This window comes from Meleagris gallopavo, chromosome 27, assembly GCF_905368555.1.
Source record: "Meleagris gallopavo chromosome 27, MGAL_WU_HG_1.1, whole genome shotgun sequence".
Lineage (NCBI taxonomy): Eukaryota > Metazoa > Chordata > Aves > Galliformes > Phasianidae > Meleagris > Meleagris gallopavo.
In genome coordinates, this window is record NC_139430.1 from 1,822,374 (window position 1) to 1,846,287 (window position 23,914).

The 23,914-nt window shown below is 61.9% G+C and overlaps 3 protein-coding genes across 22 annotated transcripts; all 3 read right to left on the reverse strand.

Annotated features, from left to right (window-relative positions):
* Positions 1–417: 417 nt before the first annotated feature.
* LRRC71 (leucine rich repeat containing 71) lies at positions 418–3,418 on the reverse strand. Of its 19 annotated transcripts, none has more exons than XM_085209887.1 (15): positions 3,293–3,387; positions 3,041–3,132; positions 2,852–2,959; positions 2,682–2,798; positions 2,485–2,560; positions 2,310–2,384; positions 2,166–2,258; positions 1,918–2,077; positions 1,623–1,838; positions 1,437–1,538; positions 1,205–1,244; positions 1,053–1,129; positions 849–978; positions 669–778; positions 418–593 (listed from the first exon to the last, which is right to left on the reverse strand). In XM_085209887.1, exons 1-15 carry the CDS (start codon positions 3,382–3,384, stop codon positions 477–479), a joined length of 1,605 nt encoding a protein of 534 aa, XP_085066013.1. In that variant the 5' UTR covers positions 3,385–3,387; the 3' UTR covers positions 418–476. The 19 variants fall into 19 exon arrangements, 17 of the variants coding, with proteins under 17 accessions (XP_085066013.1, XP_085066020.1, XP_085066018.1 ...); XM_085209894.1 differs by having other exon boundaries at positions 2,682–2,768; positions 3,293–3,386; XM_085209892.1 differs by having other exon boundaries at positions 1,942–2,077; positions 3,035–3,132; positions 3,293–3,386.
* Positions 3,419–3,783: 365 nt separating this feature from the next.
* PEAR1 (platelet endothelial aggregation receptor 1) lies at positions 3,784–13,075 on the reverse strand. Of its 2 annotated transcripts, XM_010723848.4 has the most exons (24): positions 12,621–13,075; positions 10,574–10,690; positions 10,201–10,293; positions 10,019–10,123; positions 9,675–9,775; positions 9,507–9,599; positions 8,721–8,967; positions 8,536–8,650; positions 8,323–8,459; positions 7,773–7,985; positions 7,492–7,666; positions 7,009–7,129; positions 6,755–6,918; positions 6,506–6,608; positions 6,289–6,435; positions 6,065–6,193; positions 5,861–5,989; positions 5,596–5,724; positions 5,288–5,503; positions 5,116–5,222; positions 4,765–4,876; positions 4,581–4,649; positions 4,244–4,438; positions 3,784–4,139 (listed from the first exon to the last, which is right to left on the reverse strand). In XM_010723848.4, the coding sequence occupies exons 2-24, from the start codon at positions 10,609–10,611 to the stop codon at positions 3,988–3,990; spliced, it is 3,090 nt and encodes a 1,029-aa protein (XP_010722150.1). In that variant the 5' UTR covers positions 10,612–10,690; positions 12,621–13,075; the 3' UTR covers positions 3,784–3,987. The 2 variants fall into 2 exon arrangements, with proteins under 2 accessions (XP_010722150.1, XP_085066008.1); XM_085209882.1 differs by lacking the exons at positions 9,507–9,599; positions 9,675–9,775; positions 10,019–10,123; ... (1 more) ...; positions 10,574–10,690; positions 12,621–13,075 and having other exon boundaries at positions 8,323–8,472; positions 8,721–8,935.
* Positions 13,076–16,153: 3,078 nt separating this feature from the next.
* Positions 16,154–23,716, reverse strand: NTRK1 (neurotrophic receptor tyrosine kinase 1). Its single transcript, XM_031556905.2, has 17 exons — positions 23,535–23,716; positions 22,080–22,154; positions 21,932–22,003; positions 21,405–21,473; positions 20,927–21,081; positions 20,696–20,841; positions 20,469–20,595; positions 20,025–20,354; positions 19,808–19,825; positions 19,603–19,661; positions 19,228–19,330; positions 18,783–18,929; positions 18,564–18,694; positions 18,328–18,500; positions 17,094–17,334; positions 16,778–16,936; positions 16,154–16,627 (listed from the first exon to the last, which is right to left on the reverse strand). The coding sequence occupies exons 1-17, from the start codon at positions 23,714–23,716 to the stop codon at positions 16,442–16,444; spliced, it is 2,373 nt and encodes a 790-aa protein (XP_031412765.2). The 3' UTR covers positions 16,154–16,441.
* Between the last annotated feature and the right edge of the window lie 198 nt (positions 23,717–23,914).

Sequence of the window (23,914 nt, forward strand, 5' to 3'; positions counted from 1 at the left end):
TAATTAGATGGGGGGGACGACGCGGGAAGGAGTGGGACGGATCCGAAAGGGACGCGGCGTCACTCGGAAGGCGCGGCCAGGGCAGCGCTCACTCCGAACCGTTAGAGGTCGCTGCAGGCTCCGTCCGCGCCCCTTTTATAGGACTGCGGGGGCTCACGGCGGCACCAATCGCTGCGCCGTTGCTGAAGCCCCATAGGTTCATTTCTGGGCCAATCGCTGGCACAAGCCGTAGCCATTTCCAGCCAATCGCGTCGCGCGCTTTGGATCCGCCTCTGGGCCGTCGAAGCGCCGATCCTTGCCCCCCCACCACGCGGTTTCTATGTCAACCCCGGGCCGCGCTGGGTTCTCCCCGCCTTCCTTCCTGGGATTCGCGCTGCTGCTATCAGCAGTTTTTTGTTTCCACCCCCCATGGAAAACTATAATTTAAAAATAAATTTATTTTAAAAAGCCCAGAAAAGCGCTGCTTCTCGTGGCACTCAGGGATCCTGGCTGTGCTCTTCCTCATCCTCCGCAGGCTTGGGGAGGGGGTCCCGCTGCAGCAGCAGCTCCTGGAGCCGGGTGAAGGCGGCACAGGCACTGGAGAAGCTGTTCCTCTAAGAGAGGGGCACAGGGAATAAAGCCGTGCCTTTCCAGCAGCCCCCAGTCTCCCTCCACTGAGCCCAGCTTACATTCAGCGAGAGGCAGCGCAGCCCCTGTTTTCCCCCAGCTCCCTCCTGCTTCTCCTGCTCCTCCACCGCAGCCAGCAATGCGCCCAGGCCTCGCTCTGTGATGTGGTTGTCTGCAGGGGGAGGACACGAGCATGGGAATAGGGCAGTGCTGCAGCCAGGCCCCCCCAGCCCCACACTCACGGGACAGGTTGAGGTTGAGCAGCACCAGGTTCCCAGGCAGGATGATATTCCCACCAGAGTGCAAGCCTGGCTCCAGCAGTGGGTGGCTGGGCTCAGCTAGATCCCCTGCCTGGGGGCATTGGGAGAGGTCCTGAGGATGTGGGGGCCACAGCAGGGAGTGCCTCCCCACCCCCACCCCCCCCAAAGTCCCAGTGTGCTGCTCACTTCAGCTCCCTGCTGCTCCTCGATGCTACCCTTTGCACCACGGCTGCGGCTGCGTCGGGAGTCTGAAGGGGCCGTAGCTGCAGGAAGAGCAGAATGGGAGGAGCTGAGTCAGGAGCAGCTCCCCCAGCGTGCCCCCCAGCACCCTCACTCACACTTCTTGGTCTGCTTGCTCTTGTCCTTCCGCAGCAGCTCCTGCAAAGGCCAGCAAGCTCAGCCCCACTGCATCCCTTGGGCAGCACTGTGGGACCCTCTGTGACCCCCACCCAGTACAGGGAAATGGGGAAACTCAGGCACAGCTACAGCACCACCCACCCCCAGACACCCTCAGCAGGAGTACCTAAAGACCCCATGTTGAGAACCCATGTTGACTACCTGCTTCCTCACCTTCTTTTTGGTTGTGCCTGTGCGCTGTTTGGCTTGAGACAGCTTGTCTGCAGCTGCACTGCCCTGCAGGCTCAGGGCATGCCCATTGCTGGATTCAGCCTGCTTGGGGATATCAAAAAAGAAATACACTAAGTGATAGGGCCCCCAAAAGGCAAAGCTCCCACCTACCCCACATCCAAAGCTCACTGCACGGGGCTGTCCCTGCTCCTCCATCAGCAGCCGTCTCCGCTCCACCACCTCCTCGTGCCTCAGCTTGAAGGGCTGCAGCACCTCTGCCAGCTTCACTGCCCCTGCATCCCCAATGTGGTTGTGGGCCAAGGACAGGGAGAGCAGTGAGCGGTTCCAGCGCAGCCCCTGAGGGGGGGGGGGGATGAGAAAGGTGATGGGAAGGGGCATGGGCAGCTGAGGGGGAGAAGGAGGAAACGGTGATGGGAGGGGGCACAGGCAGCATTCAGCTCCCCCTTGGCCCTTCTACCCCCACCTCAGCAATGTGCTCTGCACCCACGTCAGAGATGCGGTTGAAGCTGAGGACCAGTGACAGCAAGCTGTGGTTGGATGATCTCATGCTGGAGAGGCCCTGTCCCAGCAGTCGTGCAGCCCTGTCATCAATGCAGTTGTTGCGCAGAGACAGGTGGGACAGCCTGGGGTTGAGGGGAGGTGGGAGACATTGGGGGTCACTCAGTAGCTGGAGATCAGAGCTCTGTACCAAGGGATGACCCTGGCACTCACGTGCTGCTGGCCCCCATCAGCATATGGAAGGAGTGCTCTGGCAAAGGGTTCCCCTCCAGGGTGAGCGACCTTTGGGGTAAAACAGCACCAAGACTATCTCAATTAATGACAAGAACTCCAGCTTTACCCCCCCAATCCACCTACCAGAGCCGGGGGCACCTTGCCACCATCACGCCCAGCGCAGGCAGTATGTGATCAGTCAGCCCAGTGCTCCAGAGGCTGCAGGGACAGATGGTGGCATCACTCGGTCATCCTCATCATTGGGCACTGCCTGGGGGCCATCTGCAACGCCCCCCCGCCCCCCCCCCCCCATGCTCACTTTAGGGCCTTCAGGTTGCCCAGGGCAGGCAGGCACTTGCTGAGCACACCCAGCATCTCTTCTTCCACTTTCCAGCCTGCAGGATGCAAGATGGAACGAGGGAAAAGTCTCTAACCATGGCTTCAGCCAGCCAAGGGGCTGGGAGTGGCAGGGGGAGGGCTGGCATGGCTCACTCCTCTCCAGTGCTGTTTCCCCACCTCGCAAGAAGACCCCACAGACACTCCGGGGGTCGCTGTCATTCTGCAGCTCCACTTGGATGCAGCGCTCTCCCAGTCTGCAAGACTCTGCACCCTCAGCTGTGGGTGAAGCAGTGTCTGAAGAACCAAATCTCTCCCTCCCTGCCCGCCAGCCGTTCCCATTCCCTCACTTGCTGCACAGGAAGGCCGCACAGTGACCCTGGGGACAGAGGTGATGCCAGCCCAGGCACAGAGCTCTGTCAGGTCTTGCTGCAGGAGCCCACAGCACTGGTACTGCTCTGAAAAGAAACACGGGGTGTGAAGAGAGATCCCTTCAGCCCCCCCACCCCCCATTTCACCAGGCTCAGCCTTACCAGCACCTTGCTCAGCTCGCTGCTCACTCTCCATCTCTGCAGTCATGGCAGAGTGTAACACCAGGCAATACACTCCCTCCACCACTGTATGCCGGCAGCTTGGGCAGGGTGGAGGGGGGTGGGTGGGTGTCACAGTTACCCTCTAAACCAGAGGATGCTACGGAGATCCTCAATGGGGAGTGGTTTCAGAGAGGGGAGAACTGCGCGGGCTCCTATGGAGGCACCATAAGGGTGCTGAAGGTCCCGGTTCGGTCCCACCTCACCACCTGAGCGCGGCCCCGCGGTTGACGTAGACGAGGAGGACGAAGCACCAACGGCACCACGGAGCGCCGAACGCGAACTGGGAGCATCGGGCTCCGTCCTCGCGCTTTTACAGGAGGTGCACGGCTGCTGAAGCCCCATTGGTCCATTTCTGAGCCAATCGATGGGCGCAATCTACCACCATTCCAGCCAATCACCGCGTGCGCTTCGGCTCCGTTTTTCGGACCATTGCTGGGCGAGTCGTGGCAACACCTCTGGGCCCCGCCCACCGCCGCCATCGGACCAATCAGCGCGCGCGGTTTCAATCCGCCTTTGGGCCGTCGAAGCGCCGCTCCCTGCCCTCCCTCCCCCCCACCGCGGTTTCTATGGCCGCGCTTTGCTCTCCTCGGTTTCCTTCCTGGCTTTCGTGCCGCTGCCATCCCGGGACCAGCGCTGCTGCGTGCCCCTCACCGCCCTCCTCCCAAGGACGCGACTCCTGAGGACGCCGCTCCCACAGCCAACCCGGCTTTATTGACAGCAGTGCCCCGAGGGCTGCGGGACAGCGGCGGCGACAGGGACAGACCCTTTATGGGGGGGGGATCCGATCCTGCGCGGACCCCGGGCTGCCCGCTGCCGTCTCTCGGTGTCCCCGCTGCAGGGCAGCGTTTCCCGTCCACGTGTCGCGATGTGAAGGCGGGGGGGGAGGGGGGTCCTCAGCGATCCTTCCTGCGGAGCGGAGGGGACGGCGGGTGGCGGACGGGAGGCACGTCGTAGTGGCTGGGGATGTGGCTGTTCTTAGGCGAGTCGTAGTGGCTGGGAATGTCCCGGGCTGGAGCTGCGCACTCTGCCCCCCCAGGGCTGCTCTCTGTAGGGAGGAGAACGATGGGAGATGGGAGTCTCCTGTCCACAGGGCTGTGCCTCCATCAGGATGCCCCCTCCCCCCCAAATCCCCCCATCGCCTGGGCGTACCTTCCTCGTTGCTGTCAGGCTCCTCCAGGAGCCCAATCTCTGCGTAGGACATCTCTCGCTGCACCGGGGACTTCATCTCCATGTAGCTGCCCTCGGGGGCCTTGGCCAGCGGTGATGGCACGTCCTTGATGGTGGCATAGGGGTTCTCACTGGCTAGAGAGCTGCCGCTGGCCCTCAGCCCCTCCTGGGGGTGCTCTGTGGGGGAGGCAGAGGGGTCCCCATCACCAGTATAGAGAGAGCGGCCGTGCCCACATGGGTCCTATTCAGATCCCATCCACCTTCCCCTCTCCATCCCATCCCTGCTCCATCCCATCCCCATTCCCAGTCCCATTGGTACCCGTGCTGTAGTACTTCCCCAGGCTGCAGGTGTAGCTGTAGCTGTAGCTCCGGTCCATTTGTCCCCCACCTGGAAACCAAGCATCATAAGAGTAAGGGGAAGGGATCCAGTTGGTCCTCTCCACCTCCTAAAGCACTCCCCCAAATGTAGGGCTGCCACTTTCCCAAGAGCTGCCCCTTCTTACCCCTGGATCCCTGTGGTGGTGCCCCCAGGTGCTTCCAGTCAGGGGGAAGGGTAGCATTGCCATCAGGGCCATAGGGCCTCTCTGCACCGGGGAAGGGCTGAGAGCTGGGGACCTGCAACCAAAACAAGAGACAGCATAGCTGCAGAGCTCCCCATGCCACGTGCCGTGCCATGCTGTGCTGTGCAGCACCGTGCTGCACCGTTCTGTTGTCATGCAGCACGATGAAACGTGCTGCCCTGTGCCTCGGTGCGCTGTGCAAAGCAGTGCCACTCTGCATCGTGACGATGTGCCACACTGCACCATGGCATCGTGCCGTGCCACGCTGCACCATGTCACCGTGCTGTGCCGTACCTTTAGGGAGCTGGCTCTGTCCTGGCTGCCGGGGGCAGGCAGCGTGCACTGGGACAGCGTGTGGTAGCTGGGGTTGGAGTAGTAGTGCGTGTGGTTCGGTGGCACATCTGGGGGACAGACATCAGTCCTGGTGCCGGGGGGGCCTGGAGCCACGTCCCAGCGTGCAGCTCACCTGGCACCACGTACTCAGAGGTGTCCATCCGTCCTGCTGTGTACGCCACGGCCAGGTGCCTGTTCTCCTTTCCCTTCTGCCTGTGGCGGTAGCACAGTGCCACTGCCACCACGGCCACCAGCAGAGCCACCAGGGCCACCAGGCTGACCACCATCCCCAGCGTGCTGTAGGCCAATGGGGGGGCTGGCATGATGGTGTAGGGCTGATCGGGGTTCCCTGTAGATGTAGGGGATGTAGCGACAGTCCTTAGAACAGGTGGGGAGCTGGCCCCCCCCATCTTGCCCCCAACCTTCTGCATGCCTACTCACCAGCCTCACACTGGGGCCCGCTCCTGCCTGGGGCACATGGGCACGTCCCACTCACGGGGTGGCAGGTGGCATTGTGGGGACAGTGGCATAGCTGGTCACACTGTAATCCGAAGGTCCCAGGGGGGCACTCTGCAGGGGTACAAAGGGTGGGTGGCTCCATATAGCTCCATACTGCTCAGACAGCAGCCCCAAATCACTCCCCCAGCACCCCCAGGGTGCAGCCTGGGGGTGCACAGAGCCTCAGCTGGGGGTGGGGGTCCTCTACCTTCTTCACAGCTGGTTCCTGTCCATCCTGCGGGGCAGTGGCACGTCCCCTCAACAGGGTCACATGTCCCCCTGTTGTGGCACTGGCAGCGCTGGGAACAGGCGTCCCCCCAGGAGCCGGGTGTGCAGGCTGGTGGTGGGTTGAGAATATGATCAGCCCCCCTGGCACCAGCCCTCATCCTCATCCCCGTGTCCCCATACCCACGCTGGGAGCAGTGGGGGCCGCTCCAACCCGCAGCACAGAGGCAGGCACCGGTGGCATGGTGGCAGGAGGAGCCGTTGGCACAGGAGCAGCTCAGTGCACACTTCTTTCCATAGCGGCCGGGAGGGCACTCTGTGGGCACGAGGCTGCCGTGAGACGAGCGCACCCAGCCTCAGCCCTATGGGGTTCGAGGGATGAGGAGAACCCCTCCCCAGTGGGGCACTCACGGCGCTGGCACGTGGGGCCACGGAAGCCTGGGGTGCAGGTACAGGATCCGTCCTCAGGAGAGCACGATGCTCCGTTGCGGCACATGCAGGGCTGGCGGCAGCCTCGGCCCCAGGAGCCCTGCGGGCAGCTCTGCTTGCACTGCAGCCCTATGGGCAGCAAGAACAGTGAGGGACAGGGGCAGGGCACAGTGGGGTATCCCCACCCCACCTCCCTCACCTGTCCACCCAGGCAGGCAGTGGCACTCTCCAGTGATGGGGTCACAGCCATCTGCGTGGGCACACTCACAGCGCTGCCCGCAGCCGGCACCAAATGTCCCATTCTAGGGTTCAGGGATGAGGTCGACATTGGGGAGGGTGGCACTGGGGAAGGTGGTGCCAGGAATGGTGGCACTGAGGATGGTGGCATTGGGGATGGCAGTGCTGGAGGCGGTGGCACCGCGTTCCGGTGCTGTAGGGGGACACTCACCGGGCAGGGCTGGTGGCAGCGGGGGCCGTGCCATCCTGGAGTGCAGCTGCAGACCCCACTCTGGGCACTGCAGGTGGCCCCGTGGGCGCAGTCGCAGCTCCCATTGCAGCCAGGGCCCCAGGTGCCATCAGGGCACGGTATGGAGCAGTCAGGTCCGTGCCAGCCTGCAGAGCAAGAGGATGGTGGGGTGGGCACGAGGATGGATGGCCACGCATCACTCCAGCTGTCCCCAACCCCCCCCGCTGTGTGCCCACCTTCCTTGCAGATGCAGGAGCCGTCAATGGGGGAGCACGCAACGCCGTGCTGGCAGGAGCAGCGCTCCGAGCAGTTCAGCCCAAAGGTGTCCGAGGGGCACAGGGAGGAGCAGTGCTCATCCTGGGGGGAGGGGAAGAATGAGGGGGGACTGTGAGATGGCAGCATCTCCCTATACACAGGGCTGAGAGGCCACAAACCAGCCCCTTTCCTCCCCTTGGTGCAGTGATGCTGGAGACAGAGGAGTCACCCCAAAATCTTGACCTGCCAGGGGACCCACCCTGATGCTACATGGGACCTGCATGCTGAGCCCTCCCACAAGGATGCCTGGACCCCAAACTGCCCCCAGGGATAACCAGACCCCAAACCCATCCAGAAGGTGCCCTGAGGGTGTCCTCCCCAGGATCCCCTAACCCTCGTGTCCCCCACCATTGCTCCCCGTGCCCTCCCCATATCCCTGCAGCAGGGGCAGCTCGAGGACGCACCGTGTAACCAGGAGGGCAGTGGCAGCGCCCAGTGGTCCCATTGCAGGTGCCCCCGTTGAGGCAGAGGCAGAGCTGCAGGCAGCCAGCCCCAAAGGAGCCGGGGGGGCAGCTCTCGTTGCAGAAGAGCCCAGCCCAGCCAGGGCGACACGAGCACTCGCCGAGCAGCGGGTGGCAGCTGGGGGCACCCACTCAGTGCCCAGAGCTCCCAGTCCAGGCGCTGGGTGCACTGGGAGAGAGCTCTGCGAATGATGCGGGGGACAAAGGGAGGGTACATCGCCTACCTCTGGCTGTGCTGGGGGTGACAAAGGCAGTGGCTCTGACAGTGGATGCCATAGAGGCCGGGAAGGCAGCGGGGCTCCTCGCAGCGGCTGCCCTGAAAGCCAGCCTCGCACAGGCACGCGCCATCCACGTGGAAACACTGTCCCCCGTTGGCACAGTCACAGCTCTCCTGGCAGTCCTGCCCATACCTCCCCACTGGGCACCTCTCCCGGCACCTGTATGGGGACACGGAGGGTGACACGGCCCCAAGGTAGCACCCAGACCCTTTCTCTCTGTCCCAAGCTGAGACCGTGCAGCTCACTGCATGCCAGGCTGCATCCAAGTCCCGCTCTGGCAGCACCAGGGCTTGGTTGCCCTGTGTGTCCCACCCCCGTGTACCCATCTGCATCTGCTGCAGCCACCCCAGCCTCCTGTGCGCCCCATCCCCACATCACTCACATCCCCATTCCTGTGTGCCTCCACCCAATGTCCCCTGTCCCTCATTCCCATGCCTCCCTGTGCCTCACTCTCCATCTCCCCAGGCTCTGCCTCCCGTACCCCATCCCCACTCACTGCTCTCCGGTGAAGCCGGGCGCACACCGGCACTGCCCCCCCAGGGGGTCACAGCGGCCCCCGTTGTGGCAGCGACACTCCCCCTGGCAGCCGGGACCGAAGCGCCCGGGGGGGCACGGTATGGAGCAGATGTCCCCCTGCCACAGAGCACTGCGGTCAGTGGGGCCGGAGGGGACCCCACACCGTGGGGAAGAGGGGGCACATCCCACCTACCATCCATCCATGGGGGCAGACGCAGGTGCTGGAGCCGGGGGGGTGGCAGATACCCCCATTCTGGCAGGGACAGTGGGTGCCACATGGTGCCCCCTCGGGGCACAGCACCTCACAGCTGCGGAGAAAGCGAGCAGTGAGCAGACAGGACTCCCTCCCCTCCAGGCACCGCAGGGACCCTCACTCACAGTGGGCCAGCAAGCCTTGGGGGGCAGAGGCAGGCGCCAGTGGAGGTGTTGCAGAGGGCCTCATGGTGGCATGGGCAGTGCAGGCGGCAGTCAGGGCCGTAGGAGCCGGGTGGGCAGGGCTGGTGGCACAGCGGGGGGGTGAAGCCGGGGGGACAGGCACAGACCCCACTCAGGGGATCGCAGGGGGCCCCGTGGTGGCAATCACAGCGGTGCTCGCAGTCCTGGCCCCACGAGTGATCATCACACTCTGCATGGGTGAGAACACTGCTGTGATCGAGGGTCCAGCCCTAGTCACATCATCTCCATCACCACCTCCATCCCAAGCTCACCTCCTGCCCAGCCCCAGCCCATCTCCATCCCCAACTCCATCCATCCCCAACCCCATCGCTGTCCCCATCCCATCCCCAACTTCAATCCCATTGCCATCTCATCTCTTTCCTTTCCTTTTCCCTGTTCACCCCCAGGACACCTCACTGCAGCATCCCTATCACTATCCCCATCCCCATCCCCATCCCCATCCTCATCCCCATCCCCATCCCCATCCCCATCCCCATCCCCATCCCCATCCCCATCCCATCCCATCCCATCCCATTCCATCCCATCTCATCTCATCTCATCTCATCTCATCTCATCTCATCTCATCTCATCTCATCTCATCTCATCTCATCTCATTCTTTTCCCTTTCCCTGTTCACCCCCAGAACATCTCACCACAGACCCCCACAAAACCCCACATCCCCACTCCATCTCCCCAACCCAGGTGTCCCTGTGCCCCCTCCCCACTCACTGCTGGAGCAGTCATGTCCCCTCCAGCCTGGCTCACACTGGCAACGCTCGGGGGCCACACATCGCCCATGGACACACTCCTGGGTGCAGCGCGCTGCAGGCACACAGCTGGGAGGTGAGCAGGGGACAGCCCAGGACCCCCTCTCACCCCCCCACCCATCCCACTCACGGACGCAGGTGTCTCTGTTCTCATAGTAGCCCAGGCAGCACTGGTAGCGCCGGCGGTAGTCGGTGCGCACCGCCTGTCGGTACTCCGTGCGGTACACAACCCTGTGCCAAAAGCAGAGCCATGAGGATGAGGTGCGGGGGGACACCCCTATGTGAACCCCCCCCTCAGCCATGGGGCACCACCCAGTGGGACAGCCCCCATTAGCTGTATGGGACATCATCCCACTGGGCACGGGACAGCCCTGCAGCAGGGCAGGAAGGCATTGCGCTGGGCACCAGGATGCTCCATGCGGTGGGGTGGGATGGAGGGGGGGGGGCTTTGCTGGGGTCTTGGCTCACCCTCACCTTTGCTGCGGGCAGGGCTGTGGCAGTCCTGGAGTCCCAGTGCAGGGCTCAGTGGAGGTCACAATGTGGGGTTTGGTGTACGATTCCTTCACCGCTGCTGTAAAGCTGTTGGGGAAGAGGGTGTGGGGTGGTGGGTGGTCCCACGGGTGCCCCCAAATCGGTGCCCCCAGCACAGCTCCTACCTCTCCCAGTAGCTGCAGACGTTGGGGTCGCTGGGGTGGAGGGCGGCCAGGAGGCAGGCATGCAGTGCCAGTGCCACAGTCCTCAGCACCATCCTGCATGGAAGCACGGAGCTGGACTCACACACACTGCTCTCCTGCTCCCCACCCACCGCCCCCGGCCCCGGCCTCCCCGTGGGGCTGGGTCTGCATTCCTGCATGCGGGGGAACGGCTCCAACCCGGCCTGGCTGCCAAAGGGAAACTGAGGCACATCCACACGGGTGGCCGCAGTGCTGTGAGGGCCCCACAGAGAGACAGAAGTGCTGACATAAAGCTGTGCCCATCCTGCCCCACAGCACTGCACATCCCCCCTGTCTGGGTATCACTCAGCCCTACCGTACAGCTGCTCCTGAGGCAGGTTCCAAGGACCCCATCCTGGGGTTTGCTCCTCTCCCACAGCACTGGGGGCAGCCCACAGATTGGGGCACTGCGTGGCACCGGGGTGACCTGTCCCTGGGGATGGATATGGGGCAATGAGGGCACAGAGGAAGCTGGGGACATCAGGCTGACCCATCCCCAAGACTGGACGCAGGGCATTTGTTGACACCAGTTTGCACTTGGGGCCATCAAGCTGAACTGTCCCCAGGACTGAACATGGGGCACTGGAGAACAGCAGGGATGCATCCTGGCATCTCTCTGCCCTCGGATCCGCAGTCTCATCTCAGGGATGTGGGGACGGGAAGGAGTTAACCCCCAAGCCCTGGCAGCCTCCCTGCATGGCCCCGTTTCAACGCTTTTAGTATTTATTTGCCATTGCGTTTCCTGGATCCGCCGGGCTCTTGCTCAACCGAGCGCAGGACGGGCGCTGGGAGCACAGCCAGCTCCAAACGGGGCCACGCACTGCAGCATTTTGGGGTGCACTGGAGGCTTCTGCAAGACCCAGCAGGAGAGACTGGCGGGGACCCGTGAGCTGTCCCCATTTGGCACTAAGACCCCATCCCAGCATCCCTGAGCAGCACAGTGTGTCCTGAGCACACAGCACCTTGTTTTTGGGGGATGGCTGCAGCTCTCCGGTATGCACACATGTGCTGCAGGAGGAAGCAGAGGTTTCCTGCCCCTCGCAGCTGGATTCATGGATTCACGGCCATTTCCTCAATGCCTGGGGACACCCCGAGGTGCCACCCCCGATGCCACCCTTCTCCTCCTCCTCCTCTTTCTCCTCCTCCTTCCCATGGGGGCTGCTCTGCCTCCGTACAACAGCACGGTGAGAGGTGAGGGGTGACCCCACCAGAGCAGCCCTTCCTTGTCCCAAAGCAGCGCCATTTTTCTGCTGGAAAAAGCGTTTAGTCAGAGAATTTCCCCCATTTCCCTTCAGGTCCCAGCGGCCGTTTCCAGGGTGAGTAATTGCTCACCCGCTTCCGAGCCTCCCGCCCTGCAACTCTCCTCCCCAGTTCGGGACCCCTGAGCCCTCCCCATGGCCCCATCCCCACTCCAGCAAACCCACGCTCTGGGGGGGGCGGGGGGGTGCAGGGCCCCAGAGCTGCTGAGAACAACAGGAACCGCTTGGAGATGCTGGCAGGAAAAGCGAGGAGTCATCAAAACACGGCCCCATCTGGTGTTAATTGGGATGTGTGGGCCGGGATACCCAGCATTGTCCTGGGGGCACCACAGAGACCTCCAGGAGCTGCTCCTATGCTGCCCCACGGACTCCCCCAGAACCTCTCCAGAGCAGGGAATGGTGTGTCCCCATCCCTGGGAGCTCCAATCCCATATGGGGACAGGGACAGCGTGGCACCGACGTGCTTCAGCCTGACATCGCCCTCACCCTGGGGTGGTTGCATCCCAATGACCAAATCCTCCTGCTTTGAACCAGGCAGGAGGAAGGAAGGGAAAATCCCCAAGGGTTGGGGACGATTATCCTCACCCCTCACCCCCCTACTCGCCCAATCCAGCTCCTTGTCATTTTCCTCCCAGTGTGACACAGGTCGGAGAGCATCGCCCGCAGGCACTGGGATCTGCAGCCCCACATTGTGCAGCGTGGGAAGGTGGGGCTGAGGGTAGAGATGTGGCTCCTCAGTGTCCCCACCGGAGACACAGAGCCCAGGAAGGGCCTCGCAGCTCCTATCTCTGTCCTGGTGCTTCCTACACTGCGGGCTGACGCATTTCTTTCAGGGTTGTGAGCACTGTGGGGACACTGCGGGGATAGGGACAGGGATGGGGACAGGCATGGGGACAGAGATGGGGACAGGGATGGGGACAGGGTCCACTTAGTGTCAGTGTCAGCTCTAGGGCCTGCAGTGTCACCGCTCCATCCCACGCTCCCCCTACCATTCCCATGCCACACTCCCTAAGGCACCTCAGAGCACCCCACAGAGGACCAGGACCCCTCTTGGCCACCCCAATGGGACTCCAACCCCCGGACCGCGCTCACCAGGACTCTCACCTGGCCGGGCCGGGCCGGGACAGGACCGAGTAGGACGGGACGGGGCCGGTGCTGCCCGAGCTGTGCGTGGTGGAAGCTCAGCGCGGCCGTCGGAAGCAGAGGGAGGGCCTGGAGCTGCTGTCAGGAAGTTTGGACTCAGAGACAACTACGGAAAAGAGGAAAAAAAAAAAAAAGAAAGAAAGAAAAAAAACTTTTTTTTTTTTTTTTTTTAAACTTTGCTGGCCAGAAACCAACAGGTTTGGAACAAAAACATCACCGGGGCCCGAAGCGGGGCGGGGCGGCCCCGTCGGGACACCTCGTGTAGCTCCGGTCCCGGCGGTTTTGCGGAGCGGTGCGGGAGCGGCTCCGCATCCCGGACGACCCCGGGGGATCCCCGCGGTGCGGTCGGATCGGGTCGAGCTCCGGGGGCTGCGGGTAGCGGGCGTCCCCCGGCCGAACAGCAGCATCTGGTGGCGGCTGCGAGCAGAGCCGGGCTGAGAGCAAAGCACGCGTTGTCGCGGTACCGACGTATGTTGTGCTCCCATCCCTGCACCTCGGCCACGCAGCATCCCCGTGTTGCAGCTTCTTTGCAACCCAGGATCGTTGCCAAACATCATCCCCCACGCCCTGGTATTCCCGGCAGCGCCTCAGCCCTGCAGAGCAGGCACACGTTGTGCTGGCATCCTCAGTTTGCATCACTTTGGGATCCAGGCTGTGCATCACCCTCACAGTGTGGGTTCCCAAGCTGTGTGCTACCCTTGTACCCCAGGCACGCATTTTACCTTCTTGGGTACATGCCATCCCAAATTTTGGCTCTCTTAGCCACGCTGCATCCCTGCACCCCAGGCACACACATCTGTATCCCAGCCACACGTCATCCCTACATCACGGGATACCCCATCACACAACCCCCCTTCCCCCCCCACCCCAACATCCCATGCTCTGTGCCCATGTATTACCCCGTATCCTGGGCTTCCCATGCATATTTCATCCCTACACAGCAGCTCTGTGCCGGGGTCCCCACACTCAGCCCCATGCTTTGCCCCCTCCCCATACCCAGCCTCTCCCCTCTCCCAGCAAGCACGTACATTAGCTGGCCTCAACTGATGTCAAGGCGCCATTAATTGCCTCTCCTCGTTACAGTAATAGCTCTAATCACTCATAACGATTTTCACATCCCAGCGTGGCTTTGCCGCTCCCCCCCTTGCCCACTTGGGTTCCATTAGGATGCAGCCCACCCGCAGCCAGAGGGGCTGCCCCAAATGACTCTGCCTGGAGCCACTGAGGACGAGAACACAAAGGTTACAAGTTGGAGACAATGGGACCAGGATGGGGACACCGGAGCTGGGAACTGGGCAGAACTGACCCCCCTCTGCTATTCTTAAATAAGGCATCCCTGTGGTCACCGGGAAATGCTGCTCTGGGACACTTCAACAGCACTTCAGCTGCGCCTCATTAGTGTTGAGATGCCTCTGCAGCCCCCCTGAGACCACCAGGCCGGGGGGAACTGGGCCCACAAGTGCACTTAGGAGACACACAGGGTCCGGTCAGTGCTCATCCGCCCCAGGACCCACGGCGCCAGGATGCAGCTGCAGCCCCACATCTGTCACCACCACAATATGGTCCCCCCTAAAGTGGGAAACCCCGAACTGGGCAATCCCATACACGGTCCCTGTAACGAAGCAGCCTCTTGGGCCTCCTCCTGCCCCATCCCTGTGAGGTGTCCCACAAGGGCATCCCTGGTACCACAGCTCCATCTGAGGGGGGAGCAGAGCCAGCAACATGAGCAGCACTAGAGGTAGCCCGGATCCAGGCAGGATGAGGCTGCATCATGAAAAATCCCTTTGCAGCCCCATTGGATACAGGATGAGGTCTGGGACCCTGGAAGGGCCCTGTCCTCAGCTCGGCTGCTGTGCTGCTAAGAAAGGAACTTTCCCAAGGAGCAGAGCCGTTAATTACCTCATTGCCAGAGTCCATTACCGCTCCCCCTGGAGCAGCTGAAATGGAGAAACTGTGGGGTGGGGATAAATCAATCAGAGCTGCACATTTCTGGGAGCAGGGCTTAACCCTTCCCTCTCTGCCCCACGGGGAAACCGAGGCACAGCCGCAGGGAAACCCACACCAGGTTCTCCCCCCCAGTGCACATGGTGCTCTCATATTGCCATGCTCAGGTCCTTTTTGGGGCAGTTTGGTCTTTTTCCTGTGCTTGGACAGCGCGTGGCCGCTGCTTCCCCTCTGCGGGAACAGTATTGACCGAAGAGGCAATTTGCAGTGCAGCGCTGGAAAAGCTCACAGTTGTAATCTTGTTCCTTCCTCAAATTAGATAAGAGGGAAAAGCCCATAAATCAGCGCAAGCAGAGATTAGAGAACCCCAAGGAAGGAGGGCACTCTCCTCTGATCATGCATAAGTGGGGACGCTGCCACCACCTCATGAATAAGGGCTGCATGTGGGGCACTGCTTGGCCCCCCCCTGGTCCCACCGGAGCTCTGGGGCTTAACAAGGGGACAGGAACCACAGCCCCACTGCAAAGCGGCTGTTTGCACACCTGTATGGCAGCCCCAAGGCTCGCTGCCTCAGTTTCCCCATTGGCTCAGTGCTGGCATTGGTGGTCACCCATTTTGCTGGCCACCACATCCTACCCTGGGGCTGGCAGCTAGAGCTGTGCCCTCTGCAGGGAGAGGATTGCAGGGGCAGAGTTGCCAGGGACACTGAGGATGGCTCTGGTTTCCTACTGCTCCTGCTGTGCTGCATGCAGCCCCAGCCATCCGGCACAGTACAGCCCCACAGCAACGCACCATGGCGTGGTGCTGCTCCATGGCATGGCAATGCACCGTGCCTCAGTTTCCCCAGGTCTCCTCTTCCCTCTCCTTATCTCAGGTCACAGTGGGTAACAAAGTAGCTGCCAGGGCCCAGCCTGCACTGCCTAATTAGCCAGATGAAATCAATTCTGCTCCATTACAGTCAGATCCAGGTCTCAAACATTACCAAGGCGGCCGGAGAGCCCTGGGAAGGATGATTAAGTGGACGCTACAGGGCATTTGATAACCCCATGGCTCCGGTGACAGTGCGTGGGGAAGGGAGGGCTTTGCCCTTTGTTTGGGGGTTTGGCTTCTTCATCCCTTTGTGCTCACAGGGTCCCCACCCCACACCTCTAGCACAGGGATTCACCTGCTGTGCACAGCCCTGGGTCAGCTAGAGAGTCCCTGAAGTGGCTCCATGTCCCTCTCTGGACTGGGGACAACATCCCCCTCACCTGCACCTTGGCTTTGCACATCCTCACTCCTCTCCTAATCCAAACCCACCCGTCAGCACCACCAACCCACACCTCACTCAATGCCATGGAATGGGGACAAGCCATCCCTATGCCACCATGTCCCCTCTGCTCCCCTTCCCCTGCCCCAAAAAGCAGACTTTCTCCCCAGAGCGCCTCCCCCTCCCTGGCACCCAGCAGACACTCCATGGGCAGCCAGCTGGCAGCTCAGCAGAGAAGTAGACACTTTTATTACTGACCAGGATCACCGCAGACTGGGAGAGCACGCAGGGCATCCACCTAGCCAGGCACTGGGATGGGGAGGGATGGAGCAACCATGACATTGAACAGCCAAGTGCCCCCCGTGGGGCTGGGGGTCCTGGTTGTGCCTCTCCAGGGGCAAACCCACAGTGGGGAAATGCCACAGCCACAGCCCACGGGCACAGCTCCAACCCTACAGCCCCTCAGGGGGCTCGCTGTGACAAACAGATTTTAAGCCCTCTCCAGCATCAGGGCATCTGTCCAGGGTGTGGGGACAGTGGGAGCAGTGCCGGAGCACACCGGCCAGCCTGGGGGTGATGGGGTTCCCTCTCAGCCCAGGATGTCCAGGTAGATGGGAGGAGTCTTGACCAAGGCTTGCAGGCGGCTGTGGATGTCCTGGATGCGCTGGCGCTGCTGTGGCTCTCGCTGCCAGCAGCTCTGCATGATGTCATACACCTCGGAGGGACACGTGCGGGGCCGCTCCAGCTCCCGGCCCTGCGTGATGCACTCGATAGCCTGTGGGAGCAGGGGGACGTGGAGCCCACAGCCCCCATCCGGACCCCACAGAGCGAAGGGGTCCCTCGCTTTCCCCCATCCCACTTGCGGACGCGGTGCCAAGCCCAGCACCATCCTCAGCCCCATATGCAGAGCCCATGTTGAGCCCACCTCAGTGTTGGAGAGCTGGTACCAGGGCTGCTTCCCGTAGGTGAAGATCTCCCACAGCACCACGCCAAAGCTCCAGATGTCACTCTCAGTGGTGAACTTGCGGTACAGGATGCTCTCAGGCGGCATCCAGCGGATGGGAAGCATGGTCCGACCGCCCACCTGCACAGAGCAGAACAATCAGCGTGGACCCCCCCCCCCGGCCCTCCTCTTCCCAAACCCCCACTGAGTGCTCAGCAGCACCATTAAATAGGGATGGGGCTGTGGAAGGGGCAGCAGATGGAATGGAAATTCGAGGCGGGGAGGGCGCAGAGCTTACCCGGTAGTAGTCGGTGCTGTAGATATCACGGGACATGCCAAAGTCCCCAATCTTCACCACCAGATCGTGGCCCACCAGGCAGTTGCGGGTGGCCAGGTCACGGTGCACAAAGTGCAGGGATGCCAGGTAGACCATACCTGAGGCGATCTGCGTGGCGATTTGCAGCATGTGGCTCAGTGTCAGCTGCCCACAGGGCTGTCCCTGCCCTTGGTCCAGGATCTTGGCGTCTGGCCCGTGGGACCTGGCAGGGCAGAGGGTGCTCAGTATGCATGTGTGTGTGTGTGTGTGTGTGCAGAGAAAAGCGTGCAGGTGTGCATATTTGTGCCTGGAAGTGTGTTTGCACATGTCCTGGGAAATGCTGTGCGTGCATGCAGGGAAAGTACATGCATGTGTGCAGCCATGCAAGGTGCAGTACATGTGTGTGCATGCATGATAGGGAAGGAAGTGCATGTGTGTGTGCATGCCCACAGGAAGGTATAAACATGTGTGCATACGTGTCTATGCCCAGGATAGAGAAGGCTGTGTGCATACTGGGAAAGTGTGCAGCCATGCCAAGGAAAACCATGCACCTGTGAGCATGCATGCTGAAGAACACATCAACCTGTGTGTGCATGCATGCGTGCAAGGGAAAGCAGGCATAAGAGTGCACACATGCAGAAGAAGCATGCACACACACACACGTGCACGCAAACGGGGCTAGTGCACACATGAGAGCATCCACAGCAAGGAATTCCATGGATGCACATGCCAGGAATGCTGTGCACACATCGGCGGCGCTGAGCTGGGAGGGCTGTGCATCACTGGGCGCCAGGAGGTGTGAAAGCAGCAGGCATGCACAGAGCCAGGGTGTGAGCGGGCCGGGGGCTGCACACTGCTTTGATGCCCAGTGCTGCTGACAGCTGGGCCGGGGAGGCCGGGCCAGGAGCGAGGGGCTCTGCTCGGCAGAACCATTAATGCCAAGTCCCATAACAATAATCATAAAAGCCACGTCTCAGAGCTCATCGCGTGGCCACTAAAGCGATGCCTCTGGCAGCCCCCCCGTCTATCAGCAATACCTGGGGGGCCAATCGAAAAGTCTCTGCTTATTCCAGCTGATGGCCAATCTCTCTCTATTTAAGCCTCTCAGACAGCTAATCTAATCAATATTGCAAGGAGGGCTGCATTAGCAGCGAGCGCAGAGCGGCTGTCTGAGCCACGCTGATGGAGCGGGGAGGGGGCGCGGGGCTGGGCCCACCTGAGGAAGCGGTTGAGGTCTCCGTGCTTCATGTACTCGAAGACCATGATGAGGGGCTCACCCTCGGTGCACACACCGTAGAACTTGACGATGTGCTCGTGCTGCAGCACCGTCAGCAGCTCCGCTTCCCGCTGGAAGTCGAGCCGCGCGCTCTCCGTCACCTCCTTCAGTGCCTGCAAACACATGGTGTTAACCCAGCACCAAACAGCCCGGGACCCCCATCCCCAACCCCTCACCTTCACAGCCACCAACGTCTTCTCCTGCTCCGGGAGGAGGTGGGAACACTCAGCCAGGAAGACTTTCCCAAAGGCGCCCTCGCCCAGCTCCCACTTGAGCACGATGTCACGGCGCTGCACATGGTGCACACCTGGAGGACCCGCACCCATCAGCCCCGAGCCTCCACGCCAGGAGGACAATGGCGAGCAGTGGGGGACGCTGGAGCCCCCCAGCCTTACAGGCGTTGCAGAAATACTGTGGGTTTTCGATGAAGTTGCTCTTCAGCCCATCCAGCTTGCTCTCTGTGGAGGACATAGGGCTGCTGCCCAGGTTCATGAAGTGCAGCGACATGGCCAGGTCATCCTCCTGGGCCAGCACGGCTGAGCCTGCAGGGACAGGGGCACATGGACAGGGCCATCACAGAGGGGTGAGGAGTGCTTTGTGCAGCAGTGCCAGGTGCTGCCGAGCATCCCCCCCCCCAGCCCCGGGGGAAGCCAGTGCGATCAAACCCATTTGCAGGCTGAATCCATTCCAGGAGTGAATTAGCAGCTGCTGCCCGCACTGCCTAGCCCCGGCGGGGCCCCACCGCCACCCAGTGCCCCAGAGGGTGCCAGGCAATGGGGACCCGTGGGGACCATTGCCCCATGGCTGTGCCCCCACCCGGTGCAGGAAGAGGGGACTCACGGTTAATGCCGAACTTGGAGCGGCGCCCGCACTTGTTGAGCACGATGAGCATGACGGAGAGGAAGAGGGAGGCGAAGACAGCCAAAGCCACGGCCACGGAGACCTGGGACAGAAGGAATGGTGGGGATGGGGCCAGGGTCCTGTTGCAAAGCCAAGGACAGCACCCTTCTCCCAGCTCCAGCAGCAGAGGTGGTCGCAAATCTACTGGGGAAACTGAGGCACAAAGGAGGGCAGGTGGCTGCCTTCATCCTATCCCATCCCACCTCACCTTGCCTCCGGTTTGCCTTCACTTTAAGGACTGCTTTGCTTTCCCACAGGTATCCTTGTGCCCCCTGCCCCAAATCACAGAGCACCCCATTCCAGCCGAGCCCTCACCCCAAATGTGTGCTCATCCGCTGTCTCCACGGGGCCCTCCAGAGAGCTGTTCCTGGTGCCTGTGTGGGGAGAGGGCACAGGGTGAGTGTGGGGTGGGGGCACATCCTCACTCCTGTACAATCACTGCATCCTTATCAGGGGGCTAGCCCCAGTCACCATGGCTAGGGAGGTTGGAGCAGGGGGAGCAGCATGCTCCAGCACTCACCCAGCGGAGATATGGACACTATGCAGCATGGAAAAAGGAAAGAGCACACGTTAACCATCTCCCCCCCATGAGAGAGTCCCACGTTTCCTTCCAACTCCTTGGGGAAACCGAGGCATGTGGGGGCACAGAACCCCTTGGCAGGGTGGGAACAGAGGGGTTTGGTGCCCCAATGTCAGGACTGGGGCAGCACATCTCCTTCAGCCCCACTGTGACGCACCGGGGATGGGGTCCTCGGGGCTGAAGCTGAAGGGGTTATCCATGAAGCGGCCCTGGATGCTGCGGGTGGCGCTGCCCAGGGGGTTCTGCACCATGAGGGTGTAGTTGCCGTTGTTGACATGTGTGGGGCGATTGAGCTGGAGGCAGCCGTGCAGTATGGTGGAGTTGGGCTCGTACTCCACAATGCGCGTGTGGATGTAGGGCCCCTCAGGCAGCGCCGAGCCATTGAAGAACCAAAGGATGCTGGGTGCTGGGTTGCTGTCCACTGAGAAGGGGATGCACCAGAAGTGCTGCGAGATGGCCTCATGCAAGAGCAGGATCACCGGCGGGACTGTGGGGACAGAGCTGCCTGTGTCCCCAAACATGCATCCCCAAACATGCGACCCCAAAGCTGCCCCTCACCCCACCTCCCCACCACCATCACCACATCCCCTGGGTAGCTTACAGGTGACATTCAGCATCACGCTGTCCTCCGCCAGCCCCGCCTCATTCTCTGCCCGGCATGTGAGGTCCTTGTGGTTGAGGCTGGAGGAGATGTTGTTGATCTCCAGGACAAGCTCCCACTCCGAGAGCTGCAGGGAGCACCGGGATGGGGTGAGCACATCCTGCACTGAGGGGATGCTGCAGGGGGATGGTGTGCCTGGAAGGTCCCCGCCGTGCCCCAAGCCTTGCCTTGGTGACAGATGGTTCTGATCCCATGTCAGGGAGCACCCACTCCCCGGTGGCTGGTGGCTCACCCCAGATGTGGCAGGTGAGGTTGATGTTGTCCCCTTGGCGCAGCACCACATCGGGGTGCTCAATGCGGGCGGTGGGGGGCTCTGCCGAGGAGAGATGAGCTGTCCCCACGCTGTCCTCACCCACAATGGGCTCAAGGTTGGGTTTGGATCCCCCTGTGCCACCTACCACAGCCATACAGGAGGTGGCTGCCCAGGGCCACGAGAGCGCTGCCCTCCCAGCAGACCAGCGACTGGTTGCCCAGCTCAGCACGGCTCCCGTTCTGCCACAACTGCAGCCAGCGGATCCCACAGGAGCAATTGAAGGGGTTTCCCTCCAGGATGCTGAGACAGGGAGAGGATACGAGCTGCATGCAGTGCATCCCCAGCCGCATCAAGCCTGGGGTGCACAGGATGGATGGCTGCACCCAGGGCAGCTTGCTGTGAAGATGCTGCGCTGTATGTGCTGTGCTGTCCCCATCCCTGTCCCTGTTCCCATCTCTGCTGTGCACACCTGGGGCTGTCGGAGCTGCATATCTGCAGCTGGGTCTGTACGAGTGTTGCCACAGCCACAGTGCATCCCCAGCCCCGTCCCTGCTCCCACATCTTCCCCCAGAGATATATCCCCAGCCATGCCCCATGCCCTGCACCCTCCCCATGGCACTCACAGCTCCTGCAGGGGCAGATGCTGGAAGGATTTCCAGGAGAGGCTGGTCAACGCATTGAAGGAGAGATTCCTGCAAGCACAGACCCCATCAGCCTCTCTTCTCCCCTCATCCTGCATCACCCTCACACACAGGGATCTCTCATATGCCAGGAACAGAGCTGTCACACCATGACCAAGCAGAAGCACATGCACCAGGCTGGCTGCCAGCCCAGCCTTTAGGTGCCCCTTCCAGGGATCTCCATCATCCCTGGGGTAGGTTCTCCCTCCCTCCCCCCACTCTCCAGCATCCCCTCCTGCACAGAGCTGCACTGCACAGAGTTCCCGGGGGCTCCAGCCCCGATCAATGGTTTCACATTCAGCAGCACAACCCCACGCAGTCCCTCTGGATCGAGTTTTGCTTCTAGGCAGTGGGACAGCATCGATCCTTCCAGAGTGCAGGGACAAAGCCACCCTGCGTGGGGATGAGTGCCCTGAGGGGGTTGACATGCATGGAGATGGGGACCCGAGCCCTAGGAGGGGGGTACTCACACATGGCTCAGCCTGTGGGTGTCCTGGAAAGCATCGTCAGATATGTGCTGCAGCCCCGAATTGGAGATGGTGCTGGGGGAGGCAAGGGCTAAGCATGTGCAGTAGGAACCCTGTCCCCATCCTCCCCATCCCATCCCAAGGGGCTCACAGGTGCCTGAGGTCCCACAGCATTCTGGTGTCATTCTGGGTCAGAGATGTCAGCAGTGGTTGGTTCTCGATGATGCTGGAAGGCAACAGGGCAGCAGGTGGGGATCAGGCCCCCATTCTGGGATCACCACTGCCAGAGCAGGGGGAGCAGCCCTAGGATGGGGATACGGACAGAGCCAAGCTGCTCCTCTGGGCCTCAGTTTCCCTTGGGCTGAGCTGGCACACTGGGGCCAGAGCTGAGCTTCCACTCAGAATCCACAGTCCCACCCAGAAAGCGAGTTGGCCCAGCCTCAGCCCCACTCCGCCAAAGCCCCTTTATGTGTCCTCACTTCTCCCTGCACCCACAGTGCCCTGTAATGTGACGGTGGCACTGAGAAGCAGACTGTTTCCCCAGTGCTTCTTTTCCTAAGGAAAGCCCCTTTGGGAGCCAGTGTGGGATTTTCCAGCCACCCCCACCCCCCAGCTCACGATGGGGATGAGGGAGACACAACAGAAGAATGGCAGGTGGTCTCTTGGGGGATCACCATCCACCCCACCCTGTCAGGCAGTGAACAAAGAGCTGGTAGCGCCTGCAGCTCAGTGTCTCCAGCACATGGAGAAACTGAGGCAGGGAGGTGTGCGGCAGCCGCCCCAGCAATGCAGCAGTGCAGCAGGGTGAGGACCCAGGAGCCCAGACACCCTGATGGCACCCAAACTGTCACCACTCACCCCTGCTCCCTCCTCATCCCAGCACACAGCAGAGGGGGAATGGAAGAGACATGCCCCAACCCAGGCAGTGTGGGTGCCCAAACCCCTTCTGCACCCCAGCTGAGTACCCCAGCATACTGTGCTCTCCCCATGCTGGAGAATCATTCCTCTCAGATCCAGAGGGGTAGGGGTTCAATTGCCCCTCAGCTTCCCAACCCACAAGTCTCGGGCTAGCTGGACAGCATCATCGTGGTGGGGACAAAGGGTCCAGTTTCCTCCTGCTCCCCATCACTGCCCACTGCAGCATGGGTGCTCCCTGTCTGTGGACCCTGCTGCACCCCAGCCCTACTGGGACTTCATAGGAGGAGGCAAAGAATTGTCCTGAGTCCCTCCCTCACTCCCTGTGAGTCCACAGCAGGGATTCCTCCCGCCTTTGCACCCCAACAACCCCCCTCCAGGCAGCCCTGCTCCCCATAGTGCCCCAGCACTATCCCAGTGCCACCACCATGTATGTCCTCCAGCCCCACCACTGTGTCCTGGTCCAAATGCCCTGACCCCACTGCCATCCGCTTCCTCATCTCCATCCTCATCAGCCTGTCCCAGCCTCACTACTCTGTCCCGTCCTTATCCCCTTTCTCATCCTCATCCCCAGACCCCATCTCCAACACTAGTCCCCTTTCTCATCCCCATCCCTGCTCCCTCTCCTCATCATATGACCCCATCCTCAAGTCCCCATCTCATCGCTGTCCCTCTGCCCTTCCCCACTCACACGTCGGTGAGGCGGCGGGTGCCCAGCAGCAGGGCGCTGAGGCTGCTCACGGTGCGGGGCTCCCGGCAGCGCAGGATGCGGGGCTCGGGGCAGCGGCATTGCGCGGGGCAGGCGGGAGGAGCGGCGGCTCCGAGGGGCAGCAGCAGCGCAGCCAGGCACAGCCGGAGCCAAGTGGGCAGCATCGCGACCCGAGGCCGCACCGGGACCACCGCCCTCGCACTTCGTCGCCGCACCGGAGCCCACGAAAGTGGCACCGTGAGGGACCGGCGGGTTAAAAGCGGCGCCCGGTCCGGCCTCCTGGGGAGGGGCCACCGGCTCCCCCGCCCCGACCCTGCCCGCAGCCCCGCACCGCGCGGCGGCACCGGGAGGGTGCGGGATGG

Excerpts from the sequence above, each read along its gene's own strand:
- PEAR1 (XM_010723848.4), bottom strand. The coding sequence starts at position 10,611 with ATGGGGTCCTTGGAACCTGCCTCAGGAGCAGCTGTACG. Across the intron at positions 6,436-6,505 it reads CTGCCTGCCTGGGTGGACAG|GGCTGCAGTGCAAGCAGAGC; the intron begins GTGAGGGAGGTG and ends TGCTGCCCATAG. Across the intron at positions 4,140-4,243 it reads GCCTGACAGCAACGAGGAAG|AGAGCAGCCCTGGGGGGGCA; the intron begins GTACGCCCAGGC and ends TCCTCCCTACAG.
- LRRC71 (XM_085209885.1), bottom strand. The coding sequence starts at position 3,384 with ATGCTCCCAGTTCGCGTTCGGCGCTCCGTGGTGCCGTTGGTGCTTCGT. Across the intron at positions 979-1,052 it reads AGGAGCAGCAGGGAGCTGAA|GACCTCTCCCAATGCCCCCA; the intron begins GTGAGCAGCACA and ends CCACATCCTCAG. Across the intron at positions 779-848 it reads GCTCAACCTCAACCTGTCCC|ACAACCACATCACAGAGCGA; the intron begins GTGAGTGTGGGG and ends CTCCCCCTGCAG.
- NTRK1 (XM_031556905.2), bottom strand. The coding sequence starts at position 23,716 with ATGCTGCCCACTTGGCTCCGGCTGTGCCTGGCTGCGCTGCTGCTGCCC. Across the intron at positions 21,082-21,404 it reads CATCTGCCCCTGCAGGAGCT|CATCCTGGAGGGAAACCCCT; the intron begins GTGAGTGCCATG and ends TCCCTGTCTCAG. Across the intron at positions 20,355-20,468 it reads CGTGATGCTGAATGTCACCT|TCCCGCCGGTGATCCTGCTC; the intron begins GTAAGCTACCCA and ends CTGTCCCCACAG.